This window comes from Ochotona princeps, chromosome 18 (genome assembly GCF_030435755.1).
Source record: "Ochotona princeps isolate mOchPri1 chromosome 18, mOchPri1.hap1, whole genome shotgun sequence".
Classification (NCBI taxonomy): Eukaryota; Metazoa; Chordata; class Mammalia; order Lagomorpha; family Ochotonidae; genus Ochotona; species Ochotona princeps.
Genome location: NC_080849.1, coordinates 38,309,397 through 38,331,970, shown reverse-complemented (window position 1 = coordinate 38,331,970; position 22,574 = coordinate 38,309,397). Strand labels below are relative to the sequence as shown.

Below are 22,574 nucleotides of genomic sequence, written 5' to 3'. Positions count from 1 at the left end.
AATCTTAAATTAAAACAATTCATTACAGCCAGAAAGTGAAAAATCAAAGCTGATAAAATTCTGTGAATTTGTAGAATTTAATATTTCCAAAACCTTGTGCTATGTAGCAAAACAAAACGAAACCCCTGAATCTCCTTTTTAAATTTTCTATTATCTTGAGCCTGGCACAATGGCTCCATTGGCTCAGTTCTCACCTTGGAAGCACTGGGATCCCATATGGATCAGGTATGTGTCCTGGCTGCTCCGCTTCCCATCCATCTTGCTGCTGTGGCCTGGGAACTCAGTGGAGGAAGGACTAAAGCCTTGGGACCCTGCACCCACGTGGGAGACCAGGAAAAAGTTCCTGGCTCCTGGCTTTGTATCAGTTTAGTTCTGTTCATTGCAGCCATTTGGGGAGTGAACCAGTGGATAGAAGACACTTCTCTCTGTCTTGTCTTTTTGTAAATTTGATATGCCTTTCCAAAAATAAGTAAAAATAAATCTTTAAATTTTCTGCATTTTGGGGAGATAGTTTTCCAAAACGAAGATTTTTGAAAGTTACGCTTCTGCGTTTGGCAACAGATGCTGTTAGTTTTTCTTAAGTGTAAAGCATCCATTTGGATTTTGTGAAAATGCAGGTCAGACAGAGGAGTTTAAAGAACCAGAGTTGGTCAGTTTTTTGAAGTAAAAAAATTTTTTTTTAAGATTTTATTCATTTTTTTATTGGAAAGCCGGATATACATACAGAGAGGAGGAGAGACAGAGAGGAAGATCTTCCATCTGATGATTCACTCCCCAAGTGAGCCGCAACGGCTGGTGCTGTGCCGATCCGAAGCCGGGAACCTGGAACCTCTTCCAGGTCTCCCACGCGGGTGCAGGGTCCCAAAGCATTGGGCCATCCTCAACTGCTTTCCCAGGCCACAAGCAGGGAGCTGGATGGGAAGTGGAGCTGCCGGGATTAGAACCGGCGCCCATATGGGATCCCAGGGCATTCAAGGCGAGGACTTTAGCCACTAGGCTATGCCACCGGGCCCTCGTAAAAATAATGTTGATGGAAACAAACATGGCAAGTTGAGTTGCTAGTGCAAGTATCCGCCGCACAGCTAACTGTTGCTGGGGCTGGCACTGTGGCATAGTGAGTTAAACTGCAGAATGCCTGGAGTATTTTAAGTGCTGCTTTGAGTTCTGACTACTTCTGATCCAGTTTCCTGCAAGGCAGCATAAGATGGTCCCAGAACTTGAACCCTAGCCACCCATATTAGGGACCAGGGTGGAATTCCTGGATTCTGGCTTTGGCTTCACCCAGATGGGGTTTCACAGCCCTTTGGGAAGTGAACCAGTGGGGTAGATAGTGGTGGGAGAATCTCTCTGTCCCCCTGGCACCCATATCTGAGTTTTGAAAGTCCTAGTACTTTGTATACAGCACAAATGCTTTATGCTTAAAGCCCATAGCATCAGAATTCTTTTTACTTACGATGTATAAAAGAATCAAAACTAGGTACTTTTAACTAGCTTTGTTTATGTATACAACCATAGATCCTTAATGGAATTTGTAGTTTAGCTTGGAGCAAACTTTTTTTAGACTTAAACATGTGTTTTGTGGGAATGCTTTCTCTTAGTCCTCATTAAGTGAAAAATGTCAGGTCTTCTGTTAAGGAGTCCTTGCCAATACGTGCCCTGTTGGGTGTACGTCCAGCTATGGTTCCAGCCCTGATTCTCTCTGCATTTTTATTTTTTTAATTTTTTAAACATGTATTTTTATTGCATTTCATTTTTTTTAAATTAGTTACATTGCATTATGTGATACATTTTTTATGCACTGGGATTCCCCCCCGTCCCTCCCCACACCCTCCCCCCACGGCGGATTGCTCCACCTTGTTGCATTTCCATAGTTCAAATTCAGTTGAGATTCTTTCATTGGAGGTATTTACCAAGCATGAAGTCCAACATCTTATTGTCCTGGTAAGTTCAATGATTTCTTGGTGAGACCATCTCTGGTCTGAAGGTAGAGCCGGCAGAGTATCATCCCAATCAATTAAAAGCCCCAACATAATATTTCCAACCATTTACAACATTGTGGCATTAATTGACATGGTATTGATTAACCAATATGTTAATAGGAAAATGCAGGTTCTCATCCACAACCTGTGACTTCTTCATAGACGTTTCCATTTTGGTTTACATTCAACCGTGTTCTATACACCTTGAAATGGCTTAGATTGCTATTCAGCTGTCTCATGCCTATTTTAATTTTAGTGTTTAGCAGTTTATAGCATTGAAGCATGTTTTCGCTGAACCTGGCTGATTTTCGGGTGGTCTAACTCTATAATTCTAACAGGATATATGTCAACAGTTTAGGTGAGCATGTTTAGGAGGGGTGTGCAGAGAAATCTTCCATCCCCCAGTGAGGAGTAACTAATCTTTGTGTCCTACCCAGTGAGTTATAAGTCTCTCTGCATTTTTAGATTCTTTCCTCCAGGCAGACTTCTGGAGTGTGCAGATAGCATACTCTGTCCAATGTTTCTAATGTTGTCAAGCATTTTCTGGCTTGGTTGGGTCTTCAGCTACTGAAGTCCCTGGGACCCAAAGCTGGTTGTTTCAGGAATCCTTGGAAACACTTTTTCCTTGAAGGTTCTAATTCATGTGGGGAATCTTTACAAGCTTTAGTGTCTTTTCTGCCTTTCAGATTTACACACACACACACCCTTGAAACTTTCATGCCAAGGGAAACTGCATGGCAGACACTTACCCTCACCACACCACGGGAAGTGCGTGCTCACATTGCTGTAGCTTCCCTTGTGTCTTCCTCATTCTGTGTCTTGTTCAGTTTCCCTCCAAGGTTCTAAGGTGGCTGGATTGAGAATGGAATTCCCTTTAGTAAGGAAATCACTTCCAGCGTAATTTCTAACACAACACAGTCATTTCTTTGTTGTATCAGGAGTAGATGAGTTGACCTACAGATTCATTCATAAGTGTGGACAAAGCACCTTAGAGATGCCAGCCCTTGGTTCTGGCACGTAAGGGCGATGAGAAGCTAGAAGAGGTGTGGCAATCCTTCGGAGGTGTGCAGTGGGGAACGAGGGCTGGCTGAGCGTTTCCAGAAGAGCTGGTGTTTGGAGTCAGCCATTGAAGATGGGTAGGGTTTACCTGGACTGAGCAAAGGAATTTTTGGTCAGAATAGCATGAGTGAAGGTTCTGGACTTGGGAATAGGTCTGTATAGCTACTACCTAGGATGTGGGGTGGCAGACAGATGGGCCTTCACTTCCCAGCCAGGTCCTTGAGATCCCCTGAGTTCCCGGCCAGAGGGCACTGGCCTGGGTTCAGCTGCCTATGAGTAAGAAGTGAGTGAGTGTGCCCATGTAGGGTGGAGTGATATTGCGAGGCAGATTGCACAGCTTGCCCAGGAAGTGGGGTTTCACTCTCATTGGACTGGCCACGGGCCCTGACCTTTCCTAGACACACTTGTTTGTTCTTGGTTGCAGGTGGAATCTGGTCAGGCCACTCTGGCCTGAATTCTTGTGAGAATATTCTTGAGATATTTCCTGGCCAAAGTGCTTTATCCTCTGGGCCATTGGAGTTTGTGTCCTGCCAGGAATGGTGGAATTGGTGGGGAATGTATGTGTGACTTAGGTGTTGCGGGAGAGGTGGCATGGTCGGGTACTTGCTTGGAACCCCTCTTACCCTTGAGTTTCCCCCATGGATAGCTGGGAAAGCCTGGGGCTTTCTAATCACAGTCCTTTAACCTCCTGTGCCAGGCTGAGTGAGCCTAGCTAGACTGTTGCTGAGCTGTTACCACCTGCTTTGTGTGTCTTGGAGGTTTTGAGGTGTCTTTCCAGGAGCTTCAGTCTACTGGGGTATGCTGTCCATCATCTTTTTCCTCTGGGCCTCTCCTGAGTGGCCATGAGTCCTGTGCTATTTTTGTCCTGTGAGTAACAGGAAGCAGCAGTGGCTGAAAGGGAGAATGATGCAATCCTTTGTTGTGGAGTAATCCTCCTATGGAGGACAGGCTACATGGGAGTAGCAGGCTACAGTAACAGGGAGACCAGGTAGGAAAGTCTTCCATTGTCTTGGCAGCAGACGCCAGGACCAAGGTGAAGGTTGGGAGTTGTATTTCTGTTGATGCTCACATTCTAGCGGAGAAAGCCAGGCATGATGGAATGTAGGGAGGGTACTATTTAGGGTTTTAGAGGAATTGAGTTGGGGTGCCTCTGAATATCCAGGAGGAGTTGAAGTAGGCTGGCAGATGCAGTAAGTGCCTAGAGCCCAGGCGAGCTGTTTGGGTATCCTCAACATAAAGGGGAATTGCACTTACTTTTTCTCTCCCTAAACACCTGAGTAATAAAATTCGCTCCTGCAGGGAAAGTGACTCACTGTGTTAGTTCCACTTAAGCATGGAATTATGGAGATTAAAATCAAAACCTGGAGGAAGGCCAAGTGAAATGGAAAGTTTCCCGCAAGGCTCTGCCCCGCCCCCTGCTCACTGCCCAGCCTCTGTGAAAGGGAGTCAGCAGCTCCTGTCCACTCATCGGGAATCCGCCACAGTCACGTTGCCATCCTGCCATAGCAGCGAAGTCCACGATGTGGTCTCAGCGTGAGTCCAGTTCCCATGGCCTGTAAGAAATTCGGTAATTTTGAAGGGAAAATTGACCAGCTGAATAGTGGTCATGCTGAAAGCTGTCCCCCACATAGTCTTTGGTGAATAACTTCAGGGTCTGTTCTACATTGTGGCCAAGTGAAGTAGTGATGCATTTATTTTGTAGCAGTGTTAATCATTACTGTTTATTAGAGATAAAAATAGCCCAGACTCCAGATACTTTTAAAAGACAGCTCCTAACCTGGGTGGCTAGTCTCTGTGTGAGGGGTGTTGCAGGTACCATTTGGAATTTGGGCACAGAGTAGATTTTCCTTTTGGGGTGGTGGTATAGTGTTAATGAAGCTTCTAGTTGATCCAAGCTTCATTTGGGTGGTCTGCTCTTTAGCACCAGAGATTCTGATTCCTGTGTCACACACACCCACACCTTGAAAAGCCTGCTCGGGGCTGGGCTGTTCAGGCAGTTGTGCCCCCGGCTTCATGCCATGGTAGTTAAAGCTGTGACTGCTCCTCACTCCACGAGAACCCCTAGGTTCGCTCTCTTGTCCAAGGGCCCAAGGCCATGGGCATCTTGGACTCAGGTGTTGATTTTTGCACTGCCCATGTTGTGAGCACAGAAGCCCAAAGAGCCAAATCCCAAAGGTAACCCACTGCTTTGTCAGTTTTGGGCGATCCACAGAGCCTTCCCTGCCACTCACTCCCAGACCCACAGGCGCCACAGGGCCAGAAGGAAGGGCAAGCTCCCTAGGTGGTTGCAAGTCCAAAGCCAGCAGAGCTGAACGGTACATACCTTAGGGTACATGTCTTTCTACTGGCCTGGGGGTGAAGGAACTAATTCCCGCACTCCCACTTCCTCTGCCGGAAAGGTGAAGTTTTGGTTGAAATATGAACTCTATTGATCAGTTTAAGGGGATATCCTCAGCAAGAGACCGAAAACTCTTTAATAGCTTCAGTTAGCAATGAGGGTAATGATCATGACCCTAGCGACCTGACTGTCCTGCTAGCAGTGAATCAAGTCGCCTTTCAAGTGTCCTATCCTTGTACATTTTCCAGCAAGCCTGAGGGATGGTGAGTAGCTGTTAGGGAGACAGCTGTTTGCTGGGAGACAGGACAGAGCCCCAACATTGCTTAAACCTGGCATCCTTGGGGTTAACTTAATGCACATGACCTCTGCAGCACGTGGGACCAATCTGCTCCTTCACCTGCCTCTCCCACAGACATTGCCTTCTGTGGCTCCTTCACTCTTCCTAGCCTGCCTTTCGTGTTCCTCTGAACCGCAGATGAGAAGGCTAAGGAGAGAAGCATGGGACAAGGCCTGCTGTGGAGTGATTTTCTTTTTTTGAGCTTAGGTTTCCTGGGTCACATTAGGGAGTGCCTCGGGCCTTGTGTATTCAATGTTCTTCTGGTGCATCTTCCTGGCCAGGGTGACCTAGCTGGCTCATGTCACCATTGTCCCCGCCTGTTTGTAGTTTGCTCATTTAAACAAGGGGAGCCTGTCCCAAGTCTTCATTTCTTTCTCCTATCCCTGAATCTGTATTTGTTATTGTTTTAAATTCCTGAGGACATAATCATTTAATATTTAAAAGACCTTTGCTTCCAGCTCTGCCTTTGATCAGGATAGTAATAGAATAATATGTAGGTAACATTGTGATTCAGTAGGCTTTCTGAGGAAACTAGGGATGCTGTTAAACAAGTCTTCAGATAATGAAGCATTTGCTGTGATTAGAAGTAGATGTTTTTGCCACATGTCATAAACTCGCTAGAGAATTTGGAGAGCATCCAGGTTTTATTTTCCTCTCCCATACACATCTTATATTGCACCAATTTGATTCCTTATGTTTCATGATCACACTGCCTGTAGGCATGCTTGTTTTTTAATCTTTGCAGATTTTGGCAGAGTTTAGAATAAGCTAAAGCAAAAACACTCTTCAGTTGAAATAAAAGAGTCCGCTTAAAGGATGTTTATGTCAGTAGTATATTTTTAGTTCTGAGACCCAGCAAAGTATTTAGGAAAGGGCCACCATTAAGCCACTTCAGGTGAAACTGCCATCTGCGACACTCACTTCCCACGGGAGCAGCGTGAGTTCCAGCTGCGTCACTTCCAATCCAGCTCCCTGCTAATGTGTCTAGAAAAGCAGTGGGGGGTGATGCCCAAGTGCTGTGGTGCCTGTCCCACCACGGAGACCCACATGGATTTCTCTGCTCTTGGATTTGACCTTGCCCACCCCAAGCCATTGTAGCCATTTGTGGAGTAAACCAGTGGGTGGAAGATCTCCATTTCTCCTCTCTCTTTCTCTGTCACTCTGCCTTTCCAATAAATTAAATAATTAAATACATCTAAAAATGAAAACATTAGTAATTGTGAATCCTAAATTTGTCATCATTTTTTTTCCTCTGGAAGGATCATGTGCTTCTTTGCTTTCATTTTTATTATCATGTCTAATTACTTGGATTTAGTGAAAGTGCTCCGAAGTCCAGATTTTCTACGTCTGAATGGATTTCGTCTGTGTTAGGGAACTCTGAAAGAGGCTGTTTGATTTATGAAGAGGGATTCTCCTGTTGGCTTGGTGAGAGTGCTAGTAGTTGTGGTGTTTGGAGAATCACGGTAAGCCTTGGTTTTCAGGGATGAATGCGCTTAAAGCTTCTGATCTGCTTTAATGAGCTTATATTTCAGGTCTTATCATCAGAGATTTTGATGGTGATTCTAATTCGTTTCTAACACCTGTCCCAGGTAATCTTGCAAGGTCTAGAACTGCATTTCTGAAAACACCCAGATGGTGGGGGTGGGGGTGGAAATGATGTGTTAGATAGGTTTATTCTTCCAGACGGAACCTCTTAAATCATATGGGCTCACCTTTCTCTTATACACATGCTTGGCTGTCATGACGAAAGACTGCTTCTTTAAAAGGAAGTGGACAGATGCACTGCGCATGTGTTCTGTAGTGACCCTGTGAGCAACAGGGTCATGGGTCACTCTGAAATTTGTTATTTAATCATTAGAGACATGTGGTGTCATTCACTTAAATTACTGAAGTTGTTAAAATGTGACATTTTATGTGACTCTAGAGAAGGAATTTCAAATATGAAATTTCCTTACATCTGACTAGAACAGTACAGTATTTTTATAGTAGTATCTTTAAGTAGCTTTATGGGGTTTGTTACCATAACCTGAAACCTTAATTGAAATATTGTGACCTGTTTTGTTTTTATCTATTTAAAGTTTTCTAGTAACAATATGATTTTGCAAAAAAAGAAAACCATATTAATAGATACTGCTTCTTTGATAAGTTGTCAGTCAAGTTAAGACTTCAGATTGTATTACAATTTCCCATTTCACTCATGGGAAGAAAAAATGAACTTTATTTTTGTTTGAATCAAGAGGTGAATTATAAGAATTATAAAGTGCCTTTTTACTGAGTTAAAATTGATTTCCCACTTTGGGTGTCCTCTTTTTATTGGGTCATTTTCTTTTCATGGAGAACTTAGTTGAAATTTTGAAAGGTATTTTATTTGTGAGTACACAAGGGGATTGACAGTGACTGTGAAACAATTCAAATAGTTTCACTTTAATTTTTCTCATTTTGATAACTAAAATGGACGCTCATTTCGCATTTACCTCCTATCCCCAAACCACTAATTTCCAGCAATTTTATGCTTCCTGGGCATTTTTTTTTTTTTTTTTTTTTTTTTTTTTACTGCTTGATCTTTTTATCTGTAATGTCACTGAGTTTCCTGATCAGATTTTCAAAATCAGTGTAATGGACTGCATTCATCCTTTCACAGTTCTCTCATTTCCTCCCTGATTCTGCTTTTTCACATTATGGTTCCTAAATTAGAATTCATGTAATTTTTTTTAAGCATGTTTGTTCTCATTTATCTACTCAGAGGAGAGAGAGAGATACCAGGATCCTGATCTGCCATCCATTGGTTCATGTTAAATGCTGCAGTGCCTGTGACTGGGCCAGTCTGAAGCCAGGAGTCTGGATTTCTGGGTCTCCCATGCAGGTGGTAGGGCCCTAACAAATTTGAACCATCATCTACTGTCTCCCAAGGTGCACTCCAGTATGGGATGCTGGTGTTGCAAGTGACAGCTTACCCCTTTTGTGCCACATCATTGCCCCTCCTACACTAGTTTAATGCAGCAGTGTGTTTTAGTAACCCAGTGAATTCAGGAGTGACAAGGCTGAGGGTTTTCTTCGGTGTTTCAGAGTGTTTTGGATGATGAGCTCCGGTGATGTTGGGATGAACTGATGATCTGGTTTTGGCAAATGTTCTTCTGGGTGGGGGTTGTTGGTGTGTCTTCTCAGTCTTGGTTCTTTACAGAGAATCCTCAAGGCTCGTAGTGTCTGGTATTGCTGAAGAAGTGGTAGGCAAGCAGTTAACACAGGTCTGTTTCAGGTCATGGCCAACAGCTCTGGACCATAACCGCAACATAAAATTGTTGTAGTTGATACTGCTGGATAAAATGAGACTCTGAACACAGAATCCATTCATTCTCTTTATTCATTAGGAGGCCCGTGATCTGACTTGAAAGGTGAACGGTAATTATTTGCACTGTAGATTTCCTGGCTTTGATTTGTTATTACTATGCTAAGATACTTTGCTTAAATTGTACTTTGACATAAAAGAAATTGGTTACAAACCTGGCAGAACCTCAAATTTTTATTTTTAATTGAAGCAATACCCTAGTCTTAGGCAAAGTGATGAACAGCATTTCATATGTATGGCCTAAACTTAACGGTGTACACTGGTGTTGGAGATAATACATTTTTCTTTACCAGCAAGGGTAGGTAATTTCTGGGATTTGATCAAAGAACTTTAATGTAGAAGGAAAGCAACATTTTGTCATCTGAAACAACTGCCTGAGACATTTATGTGAATTCTTAAAAATTCAGAGATACCCAGCTTTGCTGTGTATAGTTAATATCAGTGAGGGGCATGCATATGCAATGTTTTGCTTTTTCCGTGTGTGTGTATATATATATATAGTCCCTAAATATGTATTTATTTCCTTGTATATTTTATAATAATTTAGAGAACTATTTGCCTTTTGTAGCTTTCTCTTAAAGGATGTCTTTTTTCCTTAAAATTTTTTTTTATTTTGAAAAGCTGTGTCTGGTGCCGAGGCCTAGTAGCTAAGCAGCCGGTAGCTTAGCCCATGCCATGACACCAGCCCTTCCTATAACTTTTAAGAATGGCTTCTGACTTTTCTCTTCTCCTTGCATTAATTGAAGTCCTATTGCTACTTCCTCATAAGTTTGTGCATTGAGTATTTCTCTTCCCTCTCTCTCTTGTGACTTTGGAACGTTGCTTCTGCAGATTGCCATTCCTGTGTGTTGTTTTGTTTGTGTTTGAATCCCAAGTTTTTGGTTCTGATACCTTGCTTTTAAGTTTGCTTTCTGATCCTGTGATAAAGTTGTATCTATCGGATGTTTTTCCACATGAGGCCATAATCACAGGTTATGGGAATTGGGGTGTGGACATATCTTTCGCAGAGCCTTCATTCAGTTTGCTATAGGTGGCTGTGAGAATCAAAGAAAATATGGTTAAAATTGCACATTTATGCATGTATTTATATATAGCCTCTAGCTGTTTGCCTGGACCAAAAAACTGTTAGGATTCATAAACCAATTTAATGTAGTTGCAGGATACAAAATAAACATACAAAAATAGTAGCTTTTATGTATGCTGATGGTGAATTCATGGAGAAATCAAGAAAGAAATCCTGTTCCCAGAATACACAAAAACTCAATATTTAAGAGTAAATGAAAGAAGTAAAAGATCTCTACAGTGAAAATTATCAAAAATTGATAAAAAAGAATCATCAGTGATATGCAAAAGGGGGACCATTCCTTGCTCATGGTCTGCAAGAATCAGTCATTAAAATGTCGGTACTAACTAAAGCAATCTATAGATCTTCATCAAAGTATCAGTGAAATTCTTTACAGAATTAGAATAAGCAACCCTAAAATTTATGTATAGTCAGAGTAGCAGGTGGAGGCACCATAACACCTGATGTCAAAGCATACTGCAAAGCTATGGCAATTAAATCAACATGACACAGGCATAAAAACTTATGGATAGATCAGTGGAACATGATGGAGAGCCCACAAATTAACCAGATGCATACAGCCAACTGAGCTTTAATATTACTGTTATTTTTAAAGATTTCCTTATTTTACTTAAAATCCAGAGTTAGAGAGGGATAGATAGCAGGAGATCTTCCATCTGCTGGTTCAGCCCCCAGGTGGCTACAGTGGCCAGAGCTGGGCTGGCCTGATGCTGAGTGCCAAGAGCTGCTTCCAGGCCTCTCCTGTGGGTGCAGAGACCAAAGGTTTTTGGCCATCTTCCACTGTTTTCCCAGGCCATTAGGGAACTGTATCAGAAGTGGAGCAGCTGGGATTCAAACCCTTGTCCTACTGGGATGTTGCTGATACAGGCAGATCGTTAGTGTGTTACACCACTGTGCTAGCCCCCAGCAATTGATTTATGACAGAAGTGCTCATCCATACAGTGAAGTAAGGATAATCTGTTCCACAAATCATGCTTTCAAAACGTGTGTGTGTGTGTGTGGAAGAAATTAAACCCATGCCTTTCACTATATGCAGAATTCAACTCAGGACATTGAAGACCTATATTTAAGACCTGAGACTATGAGTTTACTGGAAGAAGATGTAGAGGAAATAATGTAAGATGTTGGTGTAAGAGATGACTGTTTGTGTAAGACCCCCAAAGCACAGGCTACAAAGGCAAGCAAAACTAAACAAACAGGACTATATCAGATTCAGGCAGTTTTGCGCAGCAAAAGAAAAGATCAATAGAGTGAAGATATCCAATAGAATGGGAAAAGCATTTACAAACCACCTTTCTGACATGGGATTAATAACCTGAGTATATCAGTAACTTAAAAACTCAGCAATAAAAAAAACAGTTCAGCTGAGGAATGGGGAAAGGACTTTGTAATAGTGTTCAAAAGAAGAAATACAAATTGCTAACAAATATATGAAAAAATGCTCAACATCACTAGCCATCTGGGACTTGCAGAAAATGCAGGCCAGAGCTGGGCCAGGCTTACTGTAGGAGTGTCATCTAGGTTTCCCATGAGGGTGCTAGGGATATTTTTACACTATCTTCTGTTGATTAGCCAGGAGCTGAATCAGAAGTGCAGCAGCTGGACTTGAAATAGTACTACAATAAAGGATGCTGACATTATAGGTGGTGGCTTAACTTTGATACTCTACACCACTACCACTTCATAGTAGCATTTTTATGCTATTATACAGGGTAGGGTACGTAGAAGAGGCTAAATGAGTTTATGGTGCATAGTTGGCTAATAGCTGATCTTGGGCAAATTGCCTAACTCTATGCTCCAGTTTCTTTATCTGCATTGGGATGATATTAACGCCTTATATATAGGGTTACTTCTAAGGACTAAATAAGTACAGGTAAAGCATATGGAAGCATGTGTGGCAGAGTATTTTAGGTTTGAGCTTCTTTTAATCTGTCATTTTAAAGTCTGTCTTCTATTCTCTGCCACATTGACATAGTTGAGACACCCCTCACATATGGTCCTTTATCATGGTTCTTCTTTGCATTCAAACTGAAATGAATTCATTTGGGTTCTTTCATCTTAGTACCTTCTATTTGATCACCATAAAATATTCACTTTCCTATCTCCTTTCTAGATTATAATCTTCTGATTCCCCACCCCTGTGAACATTTTCTCTAATTTCTCCAGTCCTACATGTCTAGCTCTGGTGTCGGGTCACCTGACCAACATCATCTCCCCCTTAAAATTGGTGATTTACTTGGCTTTCCTGTAGTTAAAAGGCCTGGGAATTACACGAGTGTCAGAATCAACGATGTTATGTTAGGGTCTTTCAAAGCCCAGGGAACAAGTCCAGATCCATGCATGCCGGTTTAGTCTGGGGTACTTCACACTGCTGTCCTCAGTCAAAGCTGTTGTGTACAGAGCAGGTATGTTGCTTGATTTTTCCATGTGGAGAATAGGATGAGTTCAGAAATCTCTTTGCTCCAAACTCAGGCTAGGGTACCTAGAAGCTGTAATCCATTTAAATTTTTGAGGGCTTTAACATTTTTGAAGGTGTTGTTACCAATTCTTCCTGGAAAGCAGAACTTGAAAATAAAATGTTTTCCATAGTGCAGAGAGAAGTGGATAATGAACTTGGAGAACACATGGTGCTGTCCTAGCTAAGCGGTGCTAATTTTTAGTGTGTTCAGATGTTATCTACAGATCTGAGAGAGAGCTGAAGATTTATTTGTTGTCTGGAATGTAGTTCCTATAAAGTGGAATCAGAATTTTAGATGACGATCTTCTATAAATACTCAGCAAAAAAGAGATTGCATTTTGCATTAATGATAATAAGCAAATTGGTTGCTTGTGCCTTCAGATAGCTGTATTTTAATTGGAAAGAGGACATTCTCGTGTGGCCTTTTCATGTCTCTTGCAATGCTTTGACATCTGGCTTTCTGCTGGCAACATTGTATTTAAACGCAGCTCATTCCCTAGTGAGTGTAGCTCCTTAGGGATTAAACCCGTGAAGGCTATTAACCTAAGAAATCTAACTCAATTAGCTATATGCGATTTAAAAGAAACTAATAGATTCTTCCTTTGGAGATCTTGATGTCCACCTTTATCTTTCTCATCCATCCATTTGATGAATAACAAATGGATGCTTTGACGAAGAATGCACCTTTTTGATGGTCTCAGATATCATCAGTGATTATTTCTTTGATGCTGATGTGTTTTGTTACCTCTGGTTGCATAATGAAAGGCACCTGTTCTTAGCTAGCATCTCCTTGCTCAGGCTGTTACCAGGTGGCTTTCCTGCCCTGGGCTAAGCTCTGTGTCCTGTGGCAGGCCTCTTTTCTGTCATTTGCTATAGAGCAAACATCAGATGTTTGTGTCCCTGATAACACATTTCCTATATAACTTTGGGGTGAAATGATCTGGAGTGCTGTCAAACATTGATGATCTGTTGGATACTTACCCCCTGCATCATTTCGGTTGAATTTAAAAAGTTGGTTTAGGCAGAAGTAGTTACTTGGGCTTTTATTGAGCACTTAAAATTTTTTTTGTTGTCTTTTATTAATCTTCATCTCCCTCTCCATTAAAAAATTTACTTCATTTTATTTGAAAGGCAAAAGGACAGAGACCTTACATTCATTGGGTTACTTCCCAAATACCTCCAACAGCCAGGAGTAGGTCAGGCAGAAGTCAGGAACCAAGAGCCGCATTTGGGTCTCCTGAGTGGAGAGTGGGGCCTAAATACTTGAGCCATTATCTGCTGCCTCCCAAGATGCACATTAGCAGGAAGGTGGATCAGAAAGAGGAGCTGGGTCTTCAACTAGGCACTCGGGTAAGGGATATGGACATCCAATGCCTGCCCCTCTCCTTTAGATCCCACTCAAGTGCAAAAATGTAATAAAACCTTCTGGTGTCTGTAACGCACTATAATAATTCAAGCCTTAACAAGTGAAAGCCTAATTATAGGATTGCTTTCTAGAAAGCGTGTGGATGTGCTTTTGAAAACGAGCAAGGTAAAGCTGAAGCCTTGATTTCTGCTCCTCTAAGAGATTGAAGGTGAAATAAAGCAGTGTTCTTTCACTCAGGTTCCCTGCTGTTATTTATGCTCTGCTCCTTTGTACTTTGAGCAAGTTCACGTTTACATTTAAGAATGGGAAGGGAGATAATACAGTTTCACCCCTGTGTTCTTCCTTGAGGAAATAGAGCAGGACTCAGAAAATCAGTTGCCGTTCTTGACCCTTCCATAGCATTCCTTTGTCCCGAGTGTCATTACTGTGCTTATAGGCAGCTTGGTAAATGGAAGCGTTGTTAGCATGTAGCTTCGTAGCTTTACCATGAGCCTCTGACCTGCCTTTGGGTGGAGAGAGAGAGAGAGAGAGAGAGAGAGAGTCAGTCAGTCAGTCTGTGTATTTGGTTTCGTGATTAGAGAATGTAATGGGGAAAGGGCTTCGGAGAACACCCCAGGGGGATTCAGCATTTTCAAACTGATCCAGTGGATCTGGTGCTCTATCCAGTGTTCGGCATTGCACCAGCAGAATCAGGACCCGCTGAGGGTCTTCTGACTTCAGCCCTGCTCCTTGCTGAAGAGGCAGAATGTCTCAGAAGTTGTTGTAATCTCTAAAAATTGACCCATCTTTCCCACAGGAAGTGTTCAACATTTATGAGCTGAATTTTGAAGCTTTATCACAAAGAATTGAACTGGCCAACCTGAAAATGCAAATAGATCTTGATTTCCTCTGCCTTTATAATCCCTATAGGTAGATCTGTGATAGAAAGGAAAGGAACCCTAAAAGTCTAGGCGATTTTCACTTGGAGAGATGTTACTGGAATCGATGCTGATTACGTTGTAGAGGCCCCACACCTGGGTCCACCTGTCTGCCATGCAGCGTCTGACAATGGTGCTGGGGTGGTGGAAGGCTGTAGGGGTTCAAGGAACTGGCAGCTATGACTTGGTTCTTGGACTGCGTCAGGGCTTAGTGGTGGGCATTTCTTACAGATTAATCTTAGGGCAAGAAGCATATGATTAGATAGTTGCAGATCTCTGGTCCACAGGGTTTGTGACCTTCCTCTAATTGGATGCAGTAGGACAACTGGTGTGTTCTGATAATTCCGAGATGGCGAGGTGGGTCTTGGTGTGTCTGGAGGTCTGTGGATAGATGGGTTATTAATTCTGTTGAATCAGGGCCTGGAGTTGCATCTCACAATGGACTTGAGCATTAAGATATCAAGTGTAGAAGTGATGAGCACCAAGGCTTGTGATCTGGGGCCTTGTGGGGCCCTGCCTGACCCATGCAACCATTCTCTGAGCATCCTGAGTTTGCCTGTAGTGAGGACTTAAATTTGTCATCATTGAAGTCAAGAAGGGAGCTGTAACCTAAGGGAGAGATAGACTGGGGTCTCTCAGAAGCAGTAGTCATGGGGGCTTCCCTCCTCTGTGTCTGGCTCTCTGTCTCTTATCTGTCTCTTATCTGTCAGAATTGGCCAGATCCTTTCTAAGATATTAGTCCGTACTTGCACTGATTTAGTTTGTTTTTCATCAAATAAGGAATCCATTTGTGAAGTTTTTGATCTGAAACAGAGTTAGAAAAGTGAATTTAATAGGATTTAGTACTTAGAATACCTTTTTGAATTTTTTCAAATTTTTTACAGCAGAAAAGCATTTATGAATAAAGTGATTCCTTACAGTTGTATTTGCTTATACTACTTCATTATATTTGATCAAGGAATATTGCTGTTTGAGTTTTTTTAAAATTGTTTTAAAATATAAGCTTGCTTTCACATGTTTTATGGTAAGAATAGTAATTTTTAGATATTTCATTCCTTTGGACATGTTAATTGAGTCAGTTTATATTGTTTGAGCACTTCTCTAATTCTGAATGCTATTTTATCAAATAAAAACAGCTTATTGAATCAGTATTCTTTCTTTTTCCTTTCTAGCCAATACGTATCTCTTTATGGTACAAGCTCGAGGTATAATGTTGAGAGAAAATGTGAAAACGATAGGACATATGATCAGGCTGTACACAAACAAAAACACCACCCTCAACGGTACAGGTAAGAGCACCTTGTGCCAGCCTGAGCTTACTCCTGCTCCCTGTCTTTGTAGTCATCATGCAACCAGCCTGATCTCTCAATGCTGCTCTGCCTCCATGTAATTGTCTGCCCATTGATTGATTGTCATACATTGTAGGATGTGTTTGGGTGTGGTCACCAAAATAATGGGATTCTATACAAAGAGATGTTGGTTTGTTCTTGCAAACCCGTATCAAAAGCAGCATATACTTTCTCAGCTTGCCAACTGAAATTAATCACAGAGTAATTTATTCTTACTGAACCAGGCCACTGCCCCCTCTTTAAGACTTACTCCAATTCCTGAAAAATTCCCAACCATATCTGGAAAAGCTGTATTGTTTTTACTTGCGTTCATATGGATTTGGGGAGAAATGTTACTTTTGCTCCTGTTTAAAAAGTGTCAGAATCTCCTGTAGAATTACAAATGTTAAGAGGCCACACTGATGACGTAGTGTTGGCAGAATTGATGAAACAGGTTTCTCTCTGGTGGAGGAATACTGTGGTTTCTGTAGCCCACTGTGGCTCCCAAAGTATTTCAGGGTGATATTAAAAGATTGCGTGGGGTCTAGCATTGCAGCCTGGTGGTAGAATCCTTGTCTTGCATGCTCTGGGAACCCAAATAGGCACTGGTTCATGTCCCAGTGGCCCCACTTCCATCCAGCTCTCTGCTTGTGGCCTGGGAAACCAGAGGATGATGCAAAGCCTTGAGTCCCTGCACATATGGGTTTGACTTGGAGGAGGCTCCTGGCTTCAAACTGCACAGCTACAGTCTTTGTGGCCACTTGGGGAGTGACGCATCGGATGAAAGATTTTCTTCGCTATTGTTCTCATTTACAGTACTTAAAGGTCATTTGATTCAACAGCTCTTTGTGGCAGTAGGAATGTACACCCCATCCTCACTCTCTGCTAATTGGAAATCAGTCTCCTAACCATCATTTTTTTTTTCTGAATTGCATGTTGAGATAGATCATAGCTTTGGATTGTCTACAAAATTCAAGACTGTAACGGAGCTTTGCATTTTGATGTCCATTCTGAATCCATTGTCTAATTGATGATGCCACAGATCAAATGTAATTGTTTTTAGTCTTTTCGGTCTTAAGAATATGTCTTTTAGAAAGGCTTTCAGCATGGTGGATCTTTCATAGTACAGTCACAGTAATTGGGCTTTGGCATCAGTGGGTCCCCCTGAAGCATAGGTCAGTTTCAGGAAAAATTTAAACAGTTTGCAGTCTCCTCTCGGGCTTGTGCTGCTTGAGTAAGTGGGTTGTAAAAGTGTTCACTGAAAGTCTGGAGTGGAGATTTGCCCTGCCAGTTGAGCTGTCCTTGTCCTGCTCTCATAGCACCCAGGTTGATGTCCTCACTGCAGCTCCTGACTTCCGTTTCTCATTGATGGAATCCCTTGGCTCAGGCAGTGCTGTGGGAGACCTGGATTCCCTGCTCTCTCTCCCACTTCCTCCTGGCTGTCAGGAGGCATTTTGGGGGTCTCTGCCTCTCAAAAAAATTTTTTTGACTGAAAAATGTTTTGGTTACTCTGTGTAAGTGTGCGCTAAAATTCTGTGCATACCAGATTTGTTTTTCTCCTGTGAGCAAGTTGTATGTTACTTCAAAAAGCTTACAGATAATGGAATTATAGGCTATTCTTAATTTTGGTGCAGAATGTGTGAAAGCTATGCTTAATGTATTGCTAGTCCTGTAAGTTTTTTGGAAACCCACCTGACATGAGGTTGCTGAGCCTGATGAGATTAAATGATGACTTGAACAAGGCAGACCTTCCTTTAGGCACTCTAACAAGTTAAAAAAAGGAAAAAATAATCCTGTCTTGCCCTCACCAAGTCAGTTTGCAGACCCAAAACTAGTAGATACTTTAAGCCTGTTTTCTTTTATGAAGTTTTAAAAACTTTTCAAATCTTCTTTGCTGACAGTAAAACTATGCTCCCGGGATGATGATTGTGTCAGTCAGGAGCTGAGTCTGGGTGTAACCGAGGCGCAACAGCAGTGGCTTTGTCACAGCAGGCCTTTGGAGCTCGGCTACACGGACACTGGATGCTGCTGTCTGTGGCTGTGGTGGAGGCTTCTTCGGCGAAAGTTGCGGTCCCATGCTGTTCATCTCTGCCCTGCCAAGCAGCTTCATGGTCAACTTACAGCCTGGTGGCTCCTGGTGGCTGCAGCCCTCCTGTTTGTGCTTTGGCTGATAGGACGCAAGGGAAGGGCGGGGGAAGAACAAAGAGGGCCCACCTTTTTAGAAAGTTTTCCCAGAAGTCCTGCTCAGTTTATCTTTGTGCAGCACGCAGCTCAGAACTTGATGCCGTGGCCTCATGCCAGGGCACAGACAGGTAAAGTCATAGAGCTGGGCACATGGTGTCCTGGATGACATTGAGGTTCTGTCAACCTGAGAAGGGGAGAAAGAGCCTGAAGCCACAGCTGGGAGGGCTCTGCCATGTTCTGACATGGACTTATCTGGGAATTGGAGACAGCACATTAAAGATCTCCAACTTCTGGGAGAGATGGAAACATAACTAGTGTATAATTATATACACTAGTTGATTATTTCTACTATAAAGCAGATAATGACTAATAAGTGTATGAGAAGCTAATTGAAACCTGGGGGAAGCAATGAGATTAATACATAGTGGCTTAATTTCAACACTAAATGGAAAATAGGCTATACTTATCAATATATTTGATGAAAGGTGAATACAGTGGCCAGCAGGCACATGAAAGAATGCTCAGGACCACTAGCCATCAGGGAGATGCAAATAAAAACCATAACAAGTTATCACCTCCCATTGAGTTAGAATGACTGTTATCCAATATTCAAAAAAATAATACATGGTGGTGAGAATGTGGAGAAAAGGAGATTGTGAGGCACTGATGGTGGGAGTGCAGAATGGGTACAATCAGTGTGGAAAACAGCATGGGGAGGCCTCAGGAAACCAAAACTAGATGTGTCCTGTGACCCAACTGTCCTGCTTCTGGGAATAGGTCCAAAGGCAATGAAATCAACCCATGAAATTACCTGCATTTCCATATTTATAGCCACTCAGTTTATAATACCAGAGTCATAAAATTCCCATTGATATCCATCAGCTAATGATTGGATGAAGAAAATCTAGTATATATTCATGATGGAATATTATTCATACATAAAAGATGACATTTGTAATAAAATGGATGGAACCCGAGATCTTTATGCCAAATAAAATAAGCCAGATGCAGAAAGACAAATACTGCATTTTGTTTTCTTTTTGTGGAAGCTAAGATATAATGAACATAAAAAGTAGATTAGAGTTGAACAGTTCCTGAAGTAAGTGATAAGGGATCTATGGTGTTACAGCTGGTAAGTTTGTTAGACTATCCAAGACACCACCTACCTGGCACAGCAAGGCAGTGGTAATCAGACAAGGCATTGAGTTGGCACCATGTGTTTTAAGCCTGCCCTAAATTGAGAGGCATCCTTTAGTCGCTCTTTTCCTTTGGCACTTTGGTGGAAAGGTGCAGTGACAGTTGAGACCTGTTTAGCAGTTTTCATTCTGTGTTTTCCTTTATGGTGCGGTTCTGGAAGGGAGGAAGACGCCAGGGGGATTACTAGATGAAATATCTACCTTGGCCAGGGGTTGTGGTAGCATCTCTCAAATGCCCGTTAACAACCTTTTAAAACTTCTCTCCACGCTGAAGACAGTGGTTGTACATGATGGATACTGTTCACCTGACTATTTTTGTAGGTACTATGACTTCCTGGCTTTACCACAGGGTAGTCTCCAAGTAAGCACTGTGTCATCAGTTGTGAAGTGTTTATTTGCAGTGTGTCTGTTAGAGATACTTTGCTAGGTGCTTCAAATCAGAGACACTTTGGTTTCATTTGAAAAAAGATATTCAGAGGAATGAGGTGAGGGGTGAACAGACACACATGTTATAGATTGGAGTGACACTGAGAGTGTGGAGGTCTTAAGTCGGCCAGTGAGCTGAGCTCCTTCCGGTTGATTTATAATGATGTGGCTGACAAGAACAAGTTCTAAGACTTCTGCATGCAAAGAAAGTGAGTATACTGGTAATGTGAACAGTTTTATGACATTGAAAAAATGTGATTCTTCTGAAGCTGATAAAACTGAGAAATTTCTTTGTGTAAAAGATGCAGTTATTCTAACCCTAGAAGAAAAAGTGTGAAAGAATTCTGTAATTCTCTCTGGCTCTCCTATTGTCCAACTCCCTGAATGAGCAACCATTAACATTCTGTTTTAAAGAAGTATTCACAGAACTGTCTGTAGAATTAGGCATGTGGATAAAAGTGTGGGTCTGGACATTAATAACAGGAATCAGTAAATTATGTAGAGTAAGAAAATACTCAAGGTTAGTCTGTGACACTGAGGATCCCGTGTAAATGTTGTTTTTCTGTATCAGGATAATGAAAAACAATAGGTTTTTGGAACACATAGGAGCAACAGATCTCCAGGGATGACCCGTTTATCTAGTTCCTGCTCTCATGGATGCCTAGTACGTACTAGATGCTGAGTAAAAGTCAGCTAACTGAAGAGATTGAGAAAGTGGTGTTCAAATAGCTACTTAGCTTGTTCTTATGGCTGTACAAAGAAGCTCTGAGATAAATTCTATTAGTATGTGTAAGAGTCTGCTGTGTGCAAAAACCCAGTCTATATTTGTTGTTACAACTGTTCCTTATTCCTGTTAAGCACACTGGCACTTTCTGAAATTAAGAATTTTCAAATACATTTAAAATTCACTTTTCATTTTATTTGAGAAGGGAGGGAGCAATGAGTGAGCAAGCTATCTTCCCATTAGCTCCCAATGCCAGCTTCTGCCAGCTGATGCTGCGGCTAAGCCCAGCCAACCATCACCCACTCTAATTTTTGTTTGCACCAGTAGGAATAATCAGCCCAACCTGGCTTTTCCCTGATCTAGGCCACACGAGGCCCACAGGTGTTGTAGCCTTGCCTAGTCTGGTCTGCCCCCATCCCAGCTCATGCTCTCCAATGGAAGTAGCTGTCGAGCAATGGAACTCCCCATATTCCCCTGCCATATTCCCCTCACGTGTGCTGTTGGGTGCTGCAGTCACATCCAGTACAGGTCACTTCACCTTGGCATTTGTAATGCGCGTTGGTTTGTGTTGTGACTGAACCTGGCTTGATCCATACTCTGTTCTGGTGCTCAGATTCATCAGCGGCTGATGTGAACTGGTTCAGTCTGATCTGCCCCTGGGCCATGACAAATGATTGCCAGTGGGAAACTTCCCCTGGCATGTTCTGGGCTGCTTCCTATCATGCTTCTTGTGCTTACCTGCAGGGACTGTGTCTTGCCAGAGGAGTTGCCCAGGCTCCTCCATCAGAACCTTTCCCAATGCCAGATTTTCGCACACCAATGGGTCCATAAGCCAGCACTACTCAGTTCACCTCCTGTCCTAGCAGGAACAGTGGCCTTTCCTGACTGGCCTTCTACCCAGTCTGGTTTTTACTATTGGATGTTTCAGCCCAGCCACAGCTCGTCCCTACCAACATACAGCTCACACATGGTTCAGTAGGGACTGAGACCTAGCCTAGTCCGTCCCACATCTATCCTGGTCCTCCAGAACACCAGATGGTGTTGGAGTCTAGCCTGGCTTGGTGCATCCAGTCCCAGCCCACACTTGCGCCCAGGGAGACTACAGCCATATCCAGATCAGAATGCAGCCCCCATTCCAGCCCACACACTCCTTGGTGGGAACCTAAACCCAGCTAGGGTGTGCCCTTAGCTGCCCAACCGGGCCTGTTCCCAGCCATAGATTACATGTGTGCTACCATTTTTCATTGGCCTGAGTGTTTAGCTTTTACAGTCCTGTTGGTGGAGATTAATAAAGACTGCAAGAATACATATTTTCCCATAGTGTCTTGTAGAGCTGCTTTTCCCCATGGTATATTATTTGTGATCTGAGAGACAGAGATTGGTTTAATCAGCTGTTTCCGTCTTGTTGCTTCTTGTTCTTGTTAATCGCATTCTCTTAGGCTAGCTTCCTCTGCAGAGCAGGTAACTGACACACTGTGGTTCTGATTTGCATTTCAGAATTTTGCTCTAAAAAGGCACCAAATGCAATGTCTTTGAATCTACAATGAAAAACCCTCAAGTGTGGCTGTCTCGGATTGACCCAGTTATTGAATGTTTGAGCCAGGTCTTGTTCCTAAGCACACTGTGTTATTTTCTTTTATTGGACTTGGAATATAGTGATAATGAAGTAGATCCAGATGAGAAACTTCATTGTGTCTTGCGTATCACAAAACTAGTATGTTTTGCAGCACCAAATTGAATTTTGGGCATTTGACTGTGGCCCTTTTAACATCTATCCTACAACCTGTAAAGCCTATTAGCTCTAAAGATAGGGACCTAGCACTACCGTTCCC

The 22,574-nt window shown here is 42.5% G+C and overlaps 1 protein-coding gene across 3 annotated transcripts in view; it reads left to right on the top strand.

Moving 5' to 3' along the window:
- B4GALT6 (beta-1,4-galactosyltransferase 6) overlaps positions 1 to 22,574 on the top strand; it is a 189,697-nt gene that overhangs the window by 135,470 nt on the left and 31,653 nt on the right. For all 3 annotated transcript variants that reach the window (XM_058676772.1, XM_058676770.1, XM_004579592.2), the window contains exon 2: positions 16,057 to 16,173. In XM_058676772.1, the coding sequence (XP_058532755.1) occupies positions 16,074 to 16,173 (100 nt within the window). In that variant the 5' untranslated portion in view covers positions 16,057 to 16,073. The remainder of the gene's footprint in view (positions 1 to 16,056; positions 16,174 to 22,574) is intronic.